The following is a 10797-nucleotide window of genomic DNA, read 5'->3' on the forward strand; positions in this document are numbered from 1 at the left end:
GAAGCAGAGAGGTGCGAACTGCGCTCCTCAGGATCCGAAAAGGCAGCCGGATCCCGAAGACGATGACGAGCCGCAATATGATGGAGTAATCCTGACTATTGACGCTCTCCCTGCCGGGAAGACCAAGTCGTCCCTGAAGTCAGAGCGCAGGGGCTCCAATCGAGAGGAGCCAACGCATAAAAGGCTGAAGCAGGACGAAGTGATTACGTTCTCGGATGCTGATCCCGTCCCGGCCATCTCTCCTCACCAAGACGCCATTGTCATCCAAGCCGGAGTGGCAAACAAACTGATCCACAGGGTGTTTGTGGATACAGGAGCGTCAGTCAGCATTCTTTTTAAAGAGTGCTTCGACAAACTAGAAGTGGACCCAGCTCGGCTCAGCCCGGCTCCGCTTCCCCTGAAGAGCTTCGCCCAGGAGGACACCCGCCCTGAAGGTATTATCAGCCTTCCGATCACGGTGGGGAAAGCGCCTACTAGCTCCAGTACGATGATTGAGTTTTTCGTGGTGAAAGCTCGGTCCCCGTACAACGTCATCCTGGGAAGAGACTGGCTCAACACAGTTCGGGCCATTTGCTCCACTTATCACCTCACCATCAAGATCCCTACTAAAGGAGGGATAGCGGTCATCCGAGGTGACCAAAAGAGAGCAAAGGAATGTCTGCAAATTGCGCTTAGAAGTGCCGAGCAGTCAGATCGGCACCACCAAGCATAGCAATCACAGCAGCCGGAGTCAGAGGCGATGACCGAAGTCATACATGAGCCGAACTCGATGACAGTTCAGCTGTACGAAGACGACCCATCCAGAACGGTTAAGATCGGCTTCGCGGGAACGCCTCTACTTCGGGAAAAAACCATCCAGCTCCTCAAGGAGTACAAAGACGTCTTTGCATGGTCTCCGTTGGACATGACCGGAGTGCCCCCCGAGGTAATCACTCATCGTTTAAATATTGATCCTTCGGTCCGGCCGATAAAACAGAAGCAAAGACTCTTTGCGGCAGAACGAAGTCAAGTCATCCATGACGAAGTCCGTCAATTATTGAAGGCGGATGTGTTATTCGAAGTGAAGTACCCTTCGTGGGTGGCCAATCCTGTCATGATCAAGAAAAAGGAAGGAGGATGGCGGATGTGCATAGATTTCACCGATCTAAATAAGCACTGTCCCAAAGATTGCTATCCCCTTCCGAACATAGATAAAAAAGTAGAAGCTCTGATAGGTTTTGAAATTTTTTGTTTTCTTGATCTATACAAAGGATACCATCAGGTTTTAATGGATGAGATTGACGCTTCAAAAACGGCCTTCATTACTGATTTCGGCATTTTCGCTTATAAAAAGATGCCATTCGGTTTAAAGAATGCCGGAGCCACTTATCAAAGGATGGTAGACAAGCTTTTTCGGCACCTGATTGGAAAGGAAGTCGAAGTATATGTTGACGATATAGTCGTCAAGAGCAAAAGCACCTCGGAGTACGAGCACAACCTCAAGTCCACTCTCAACGTGCTCAAGAAAGCCAACCTCAAACTTAATCCCCAAAAGTGTACCTTTTTGGTAGATTCGGGAAAGTTTCTGGGTTGTTGGGTTTCAAAAGACGGACTCAAGGCAAACCCCTCAAAAGTTCAAGTCGTTCAGAACATGGCAATGCCGAAGTCCATACATGACGTGCAAAGGCTAACCGGATGTCTGGCCGCACTGAGTCGATTCCTTTCCCAAGCAGCCGAAAAGCAACTGCCGTTCTTCAAGGTGTTGAAAAAGGCACCAAAGTTCGAGTGGGGAGCCGAGCAGAAAAAGGCCTTTGACGAGCTCAAAAGTTATCTAGCCGAGCTTCCTATTCTCTCTGCTCCAGCCGAAGCCGAAGTACTATTCTTATACTTAGCGGCATCGGATCAAACCATCAGCGCGGTGCTTGTACGAGAAGAAGGCCTAAAGCAGTTTCCCATCTACTTTACAAGCCGAGCATTAAGAGGTCCAGAAACAAGGTATCAACCTCTGGAAAAAATTGCTCTGGCGTTAGTAAATGCAGCAAGGAGACTGCGGCCATACTTCTATGCTCACAAGGTATGCGTCTTAACCGATCTACCTCTTCGGCAAGTTTTGACCAAGCCAGAAGCATCAGGCAGAATCGCCAAGTGGGCTATAGAGTTGGGAGAGCACACAATTGAATATCTACCTCGGAAAGCCATCAAGGGACAAGCCTTGGCAGATTTTCTTGCAGAAGCGAAGTTCGATCAAGCAATTCCTATTATTGCCGAACAGAAGAATTCTGCCAATGCCGAACTAGCACAGCCCTTGGAATCCGAAGTAGAGCCGCCGGACTGCTGGAGCGGATTCGTAGATGGAGCTTCAAACAAGATGGGAAGTGGAGCTGGTATTTTACTTGTCGCTCCCGACGGACACGAGGTAACCTACTCACTTCGTTTCCTATTCCCCACTACTAATAATGAAGCCGAGTACGAAGCCCTCCTGGCCGGACTCCAGTTAGCGCAAAGTCTACTCGTCAAATCTCTCAAAGTCCATTGTGATTCACAAGTCATAGTAAATCACATGTTGGGTACAAGTGAAGCCCGTGACGAGAGAATGAAGAAGTATTTGGACAAAGCGCAAAGCATCAGCCGAAGTTTCTCCTATTTCCGGATAATCCGCATTCCCAGAGCGGAAAATAGCCGAGCAGATACCTTAAGTAAGTTGGCCTCAGATCCTAGCTCAAAGGCGGAAGAATTAATGCATCGAAGCATTGATGAAGCCGAGGTACATTCTGTATCCAGCTCGCCGAACTGGATGACGCCGATCTTGCAGTATCTGGATCAAGGACAATTGCCCGAGGATAAGAGAGAAGCTCGGAAGATCACTTGCCGAGCTCTTCGGTACGAACTTCATGAAGGAGTCCTCTTTAGAAAGTCTTACCTCCAGCCGTTATTGCGGTGCGTAGGACCAGAAGAGACGGACTACATCCTCAGAGAAGTTCATGAAGGATCGTGCGGTAGCCACATCGGAGCCAGAGCTTTAGCTAAAAAAGTTCTGAGATGGGGATATTATTGGCCAACCATGGTACAAGAGGCAGTGCAGCTCGTCAAGAAGTGTACGAAGTGCCAAATTCATGCAAATGTCCCAAGGATGCCGCAGACCGATCTATACACTATGCAAAGCCCTTGGCCTTTCATGCAATGGGGCATAGACATAGTGGGACCACTTCCTCAAGTTCCTCGGCAAATGAAATTCCTTATCGTTGCCGTGGACTACTTCACGAAGTGGGTGGAGGCTGAACCTTTAGCTACGATAACGAGCTCAAAGGCATTGGACTTCGTCTGGAAGAACATAGTGTGCCGATTTGGCATACCCCACATCCTCATCTCGGATAATGGGACTCAGTTCACCGACAAGACGTTCAAGAATTGGTGCCAAGAGCTGAACATTCAACAGCGGTTCACTTCGGTCTCCCATCCCCAAGCAAACGGACAAACGGAAGTAACGAACCGGATTCTGGTGAAAGGGTTAAAAGCTCGGTTAGAACAAGCCAAAGGACAATGGGTAGAAAATCTCCCTCAAGTCCTATGGTCCTACCGAACTACACCCAAAACCTCCAACGGTGAAACTCCGTATAGCCTGGTGTACGGCACTGAAGCCGTAATTCCGGTGGAGATCGGCGTACCCAGTCCCCGAACCCTAAATTTCTCCTCAGAAATGAATGACGACGGACTGAGAGCAGAACTAGATCTCGCCGAAGAAAGAAGAGAATTGGCGTGCATAAAAGCAGCCAAGTATAAGGAGCAAGTAGCCCGGTATTATAACCAAAGGGTGAAAAAGCTTCAATTTCAAGTGGGAGATCTCGTCTTGAGAAACAACGAAGTAAGCCGAGCAGAAAAGCTGGGCAAACTCGAACCCACATGGGAGGGTCCATATCGGGTGTCCGAAGTCCTCGGCAAAGGGTCTTATAAATTGACTCACATGTCAGGAGAACAAGTACCCCGAACATGGCACGTCTCCAACCTCAAGAAGTTCCACTTGTAAGAGACAAAGTCCGGTCAGTCCGTCTCGTGTCTAGTTCGGTCATAGGGGTATGTGTTTTTATTTGTTTGTTTTTTACTTGTACCTTTTACTTGTCGTTTTATAAAAAGTTTAAAGTTTTTTCTTTCGTCTTTTTCATTTTTTCTCTATGTGTTTTGTCCCTATGTGCTTGTCGTCTCTTACAAATGGTACCAAGGTATATCGTTCTTTAAAGACTGATCCCCTTTTTAGATCGATTATTAAAGACTATTGTGAGTCCAAGCTTCTAAGGAGGATATAAGACCACAATTCAGCTTAACAAGCAGTCCGTCTGAAACGAACTGCAATAAGCCAACGATTGTGAGTCCAAGCTTCCAAGGAGGATACAAGACCGCAATTCAGCTTAATAAGCACTTCGTCTGAAACGAACTGCAATTAGGGAAAGTCCGATCCACGCGATAAACCTCGCCGAATTAGGACGACCAAGTTCGGTCAAAGAAGTTTACCTCATAAGACCGGGGACGACCATGTCTAGTCAAAGAGGTTTACTGCATAAGACCACGTCGGTTAACTGGGAAAGTCCGATCCACGCGATAAAACTCGCCGAATTAGGACAAGGGAAAGTTCGATCCCGGCGACAAAAATCGCCAAATTAGAACACAAACCAAGTCCGGTCAAAGATGTTTATTTCATCAGACCAAAGACGAGTCCGGTCGAAGATGTTTATTTCATCAGACCAAAGACGAGTCCGGTCAAAGATGTTTATTTCATCAGACCAAAGACGAGTCCGGTCTAAGATGTTTATTTCATCAGACCAAAGACGAGTCCGGTCAAAGATGTTTATTTCATCAGACCAAGGACCAAGTCCGGTCAAAGAAGTTTACTTCATAAGACCGAGGACAAGTACGATGAAATTTTTTCGCTAAGCTGTAAATACAGTGTTAGAAGCGAAAACAAAATTTCATTTATCAAATCTTGTTCGGCATACAACTCCGCTACCCTACAAAATGGCGTTACGCTATTACAAAGGACTATTCTACTGTCCAGGGTTGCTGAAGTTAAGCCACCTATCTGCAAAATCCTCTGGAAGCCGAGTTCGGTTGTTCCGAGCAGATGAAGAATAAGCAGGTCGACGAGATGCTATCCTCGACCCAACGCCTCTTCCCCGAGCCCGAGAAGTCCTAACACCTCGGCGATGAAGAGTCTCTGCAATAAGCATCTGCTGATCTTGCTCGCTCATAGTCACAACTCCTCGGCGAATTTCAGTCCGTCCCCGTCTTGACGATTCCGGTTGCTCCTGAGCCCGTTCTCGTCTTGACGTTTCCGGCTGTTCCGGAGTTCGTTGTTGGCTGGGAGTAGGATTTTGAACAAGGGAACCAGAGGTTTGATCTGGAGTGCGAGCATCTGTTGGCGCGATATGCCGGAGGAATCTCTCAATTGAGGGACGCCGGGCAAGAACAATGTCATACCGAGAAGCCCAGCGCCGCAATGATTTCACGACTTGTTGGCAAGCCGAGCTCTCCAGCGCATTGTTCCTCCGGAGTACATTATACTCCTCCCACAGTTCGTCAACTCGTTCCTGAACTTCTGATATGGTCATTCCCCCGCGCACACGGATGTAATCCTCATACGCAGTCCTCTCAGCAATGGCCGTATTCAGCTCGGCCTCCAGATCTTTCTTATCGGACTCTAAGTCCTTGATATCGGCCTCCAGCTTCACTAAACGAGCCAGAAGCTCGTCATTCTTCGTCTGATCGGCTATAGCTCTTCTCTCAGCTTCGTCCAAAGCCGAAGAGTACAGCCGTTTCCAGTGAAGTATCTCCATCTCCTTGGGTACAAAGCAGCTATATTAGTTCGGCAGCTATACCGAGCAGATAGTAAAATACAACAGGAATAAAGGCGAGTACGAAAAGCTATACGAAGACAAATGTAGAGAATTTTTCATTCACAAGGAAAATTTTTTACACTAGGGCTTCAAGGCCATTTTACAAGGAAGAAACTAGACTAAGAGAAGGGAGACGAAATCATACTCCGCCTGCTTCGTCTCCGGCTCCTCGGTCTGGTACAGCTTCCTTCTCCTGGGCTACCTCAGCCTCGGCCTCGCCTCCTGCCGGCCTCGCCTCCGCCTCCTGATCGGCCTCCTTCTCCGGAGGCCCGGCCTGATCGACTTCGGCCTCCCGCTCCAGCGGCTCGGCCTCACCCTCTCCGTTGTAAGTCGAAGCGGGAGAAACGGGTCCCACGGAGGCAAAGATAGCCTCCAGGTTCTCGTCCCGATCAGCTCGACAACTCCGGACTCGGTCTGCAGAAAGCAGGACCGAGGATGAAGCGAGCTCCTCAAGGAGCGGCAGATTCTGAAGCTGAGCAGCTATCTCTCGGCTGTACAGAGGCAGCACGACGTCGGGCCCCTGCTCGCCCTTATCGGCAATTAGCCTTACCAGACTACCGACAAAGGCCGAGAACTGGCTGCTCAAAAAGAGTCTCTCCGTGTAGGCACGGAGACCCTCTCCTTGGGCAACCACGGCGGCAGCATCCCTCCGTTTCGTCTGCTCTCGCTGGATGACGAGCTGGTTTTTGGCAAACTGAGCTTCATCCTGGGCCGAAATCCTAGCAGCCCTGGCTTTCTCAAAGTTTGCCTCAGCCTGCTCGGCCCGGTGACAAGCAGCCGCCAATTTCCTCTGCATCTCGGCATAGTCGTTGGACGCTTTGGAGAGTTCGACGGCGACGAGCTTGGAGAGCATATCATTCCTCTGAAAATGGATAAGGAAAAAAGTTAACAGAGGGCACCAAAAATACAAGACAGAAGCCAAGCCAAGGAATCAAGAAGACAATTCACCTCGGCGAAGTCCGTGGGCCATAAAAATGGCTCACAGATATGCTCCGAAGGAGGCGCCAAGACCACGTCTTTCTCTGGCGCCCTTGGGGGCTTCTGGGTCTTCCCCTTCTTTGGACCCGAAGAGGTCTTTTGCCTCTTCGGATTCTTCTCGGCATCAGGCGCCGAGCTGGTAGCCTTCTCTCTCTCCGGCTCCACAAGCTCGGAGGACTTTCTGATAGCCTTATTCAACATGAACACTGCCAAAAAGCAAGAAAGCAAAGTCAGATTTTCTTCGTTGAAGCAGTAGAGCATAAAGATAAAGAGAAATCCTCACCCTCGGCCTCTTCGTCCGAAGACGAGATGTCGAACACGACGTCGCCCTTGACGAGCTCAGACTCCGTGTATTGTTTCCTAACTATGGGAATCTTGTTGAGCTCGCCATCGAGCTCGTCCAACGGTTCAGGCCGAGGGTGACGGATAACGGACTCCGGCCCTCTCCAGGGAAAACTAGGAGCCGCGGTCCTATCATAGTAGAAGAAGCGATTTTGCCACTTCGGCCACTTCGTTTTACAAAAGGCCCTAAAGGGCTGTAAAGGGATCAAGTAAAACCAAGACCCCTTCCTCTTAAATTGAAAGAATTTAAGGATCGCCTTCAAAGACAAATCCCTTCCTAACCTACGGAGTTCGGCAGCGAAGGCCGACAAGTGCCTCCAAGAGTTCGGAGTCACCTGGCCTAAAGGAAGCTGAAAAAAATCTAGTAAATCTATAAAGGCAGAAGGGAGGGGGAAACGAAGCCCGCATTCTAAGCAGGCCTCATACACGGTGACGTAACCCTCCGGCGGGGAGTCAGCCCTGTGATCACCGTCAGGTACCACCGCCTTCCCCCCAGGAAAAGAGTATTTTTCGTAAAGGGATATCACAGTATCCTTACTCAAGATACTGTGAAAATACTCTACGGTCTTCTCCCCGGATTCTTTCCGGCTAGAAGACCCCTTACCCCCTTTCCTAACGCTACCCGACTCCGAAGAAGAAGAAGAAGACATTTTTCTTACTTTTTGAAGGTGAAGGTAGTCTGAAGAAATTTTTGAAAGCGGAAGGAAATTTTTCACGCAGAAGATAGAGAGTGCAGAAGAAGCCAATAGCAAAGGTGTTCAAATGATGAAGAAAGACGGTATTTATCAGATTTGGAAAAGATTTCAAATCATCGCACCGTTTCATATCCCACCTTTTCAGGATTCAACGGCCGGATTTTACTGTCGCATTTAATGCCGCATTTAATGCAGTCACGCGCAGGGCACGTCCCCTGACTTCAGCCTCCCCCGTACCCTTTTCCAGAATGCCGAAGTGACTCGCTTCGCCGAAGTGAATCACTTCGCTTTTCGGGGGGGGGTAGTGATGGGGTACGTACTAAACAAGCCCAATAGCAGTGACAGCTCGGCCAGCCCAAAGCCCAAGAGTTCAGTTCGGCATTACCAAAGAGTTCGGCCTCAGCCTACAGCTCGGTAAAAGCCAACCCATCAAGCTCTACTCTCAGATCGGCAACCAAAGCAGTTCGGTCTCGGTATTCGACCGAACAAGGAGTTAGTGGACCCATACCGGATGTCCAACACACCCACTACCACGTGATGTCAGTTCAGGCCACGATCGTAGGCCATGACCTACGCTTCACCCACGATCTTAGGCCATAACCTACACGACATCCACGACTTAGGGTGGTGACGCAAGCCATGATCTGAGTTCATTATATAAATAGAACTTAGATCTGATAGAAGAGGTTAGAATCTCTCTAGAGAAACAATCATATAGCAAGTCTGTGTTGTAAGCTGTATTTGGCAGATCAAGCAATACAATCTTGCCCTCCCTTTTTCCCGTGGACGTAGATTTACTTCAGTAAATCGAACCACGTAAATTCTTTGTGTCTGTATTTTCATTCTCTACCAGCCTTTGCTAACATCAAAAATTCGCGGATCCATAGGTGAATTAAATGATACTCCGTACTATCTATTCATAAAGAAAACAATTTCTCTTAATTAAAAACCACACACGAATCAAAAAAAAATTTATGGCCTTTTCTTGAATCAAAAAAAATTTATGGCCTTTTCTTGATATAATAGAATATAACAATATCGAAGAAAATTCCGTGTTTGCTTTGCAGCTGCTTTAGTACTCAACCAAACCCAGAAGTTTGACAAACGTGTTACAATATCTTTTTTCCAGTTTAACATTTACTCCTCCGTTCCTTTCCCCCAAGTTTTCTTTCAGAAATCGGTCATCTTCTATTCGATCTGCTCGGTTAAGGTTTTTCTCTCTCTCCCTATCTGGTTTGTTTGTTCTTGATCTGCTAACTTCAACGATTACAAATTTATCCTTTATTTTTAGATTTAAGACTTGAAACTTGATCGTGAATTTTGGATTAGAATTTTAGTTTTGATTTGTGGATTGAATTTTATTATCGATTTGAGGTTTAATTATCTGTTCGAAATTTGACAAGCAGTTTGGTGTTTTGAGGTCAAAAAAATGGAGGGAGGGTTTGGGGAATCGATGAATAGGCAGCCCCCAAGCCATTCGTTTGCAAGCAGCAGCATCAGCAATAACAATAGCGATGCTGGATATTTTGAGTGTAATATTTGCTTCGATTTGGCTCAAGACCCTATAGTTACTCTTTGTGGCCACCTCTTCTGCTGGCCTTGCCTCTACAAGTGGACTCACATCCACTCTCTTTCACATGAATGCCCCGTTTGCAAGGCGCTTATTGAAGAGGAGAAGTTGGTTCCTCTATATGGCCGTGGAAAGAATTCCACCGACCCTCGCTCCAAGTCTATTCCTGGGACGGACATTCCACATCGTCCCACGGGTCAAAGGCCCGAAACAGCTCCTCCACCTGATCCAAATGCTAATAATGCCAATGCATTTGCACATCAAGGGTATGGATTTACGGGAGGCTTCGGCCCCTTTGGTGGTTTTGCACCTGTGGCGAGTGCTAGGTTTGGGAACTTCACATTATCTGCGGCACTTGGAGGACTGCTGCCTTCGTTCTTTAACATTCAAGTGAATGGATTCCCAAATCCAAACTTGTATGGAGCAGGTCATGGTTTTCCATACGGGTATCCTAATACGTTCCATGGTGCACATGCTCAGGGATTCCCTCATCATGGAAACCAGCAACAGCAAGCGGATTCCACCTTGATGCTCCTATTGCTGGTGGTCGGTTTGAGTGTGCTTTTAACTTTAATTTGGAGTTGAGGTAAACCATCAGTTGGAGCTTGAATTTCAAATCTCTGTTCCTTCCCTGTATTAATATATGTTACTGCATTTCTTCTATCATTCTATGCAAGTTATGTTTATTGTAATCCTTCACTTTTTTTGTGAGACAACTTTCATTTTTATTACATCTCAAGTGCTATCAATCACTTGATGTGTTGTAAGTTTCTTTATATGTATGCACTGCCATTTCTAAAATATATGGTGTATCAAGGTACGGATTTGGAATTTTGGTGGTGAAGCGAAGCATCATCAGAGAGTTATAGGGCTCTATGATTAGCAGTTTGACGTGTGTCGTTAACGTCGTCTTGAATTGTAGGGCGTTTCTGTTGTCGATAGGTACTTGGATATAGCTTCTATTGCATTTGAAACCATGTGTAGTTCAATAAGTTGTATTCCAAATCACAGCAATCTAGACTCACTTCTTTGATTTATGTTGGTAGTCCCTGTGATTCAATGTTCTATGAAGTTCAAATGTTATAAAGTGATTTCTTTTGAGTATAGGATGCTAGTTTACTTTTGAGGCGAAGGAAAAGTGAATCAAATAAATGAAATCTCTTTTCCATTCGTATTAGCTTGTGAACCACCTTGATTTAAACTTGAAAACTCACTTATTGAATGTCTAACTAATAGTTTTCACTTATTGAATGTCTAACTAATAGTAGTAATTAAAACAAGATTTGATATTTATGTGTTGTTTACATTTACATTCCTTTAACAAGTCGATTTTTCAACAAGTCTATAA

At 46.8% G+C, this 10797-nt stretch overlaps 1 protein-coding gene across 2 annotated transcripts; it reads left to right on the top strand.

Moving 5' to 3' along the window:
- Positions 1 to 8930: 8930 nt before the first annotated feature.
- On the top strand, positions 8931 to 10269 carry LOC121809646 (E3 ubiquitin-protein ligase RNF185-like). 2 transcript variants are annotated; one of them, XM_042210388.1, is made up of 2 exons: positions 8931 to 9089; positions 9286 to 10269. In XM_042210388.1, the coding sequence occupies exon 2, from the start codon at positions 9309 to 9311 to the stop codon at positions 10032 to 10034; it is 726 nt and encodes a 241-aa protein (XP_042066322.1). In that variant the 5' UTR covers positions 8931 to 9089; positions 9286 to 9308; the 3' UTR covers positions 10035 to 10269. The 2 variants fall into 2 exon arrangements, with proteins under 2 accessions (XP_042066322.1, XP_042066323.1); XM_042210389.1 differs by having other exon boundaries at positions 8936 to 9089; positions 9300 to 10269.
- Positions 10270 to 10797: the final 528 nt, after the last annotated feature.

Source organism: Salvia splendens, chromosome 6 (assembly GCF_004379255.2).
Source record: "Salvia splendens isolate huo1 chromosome 6, SspV2, whole genome shotgun sequence".
Classification (NCBI taxonomy): domain Eukaryota; kingdom Viridiplantae; phylum Streptophyta; class Magnoliopsida; order Lamiales; family Lamiaceae; genus Salvia; species Salvia splendens.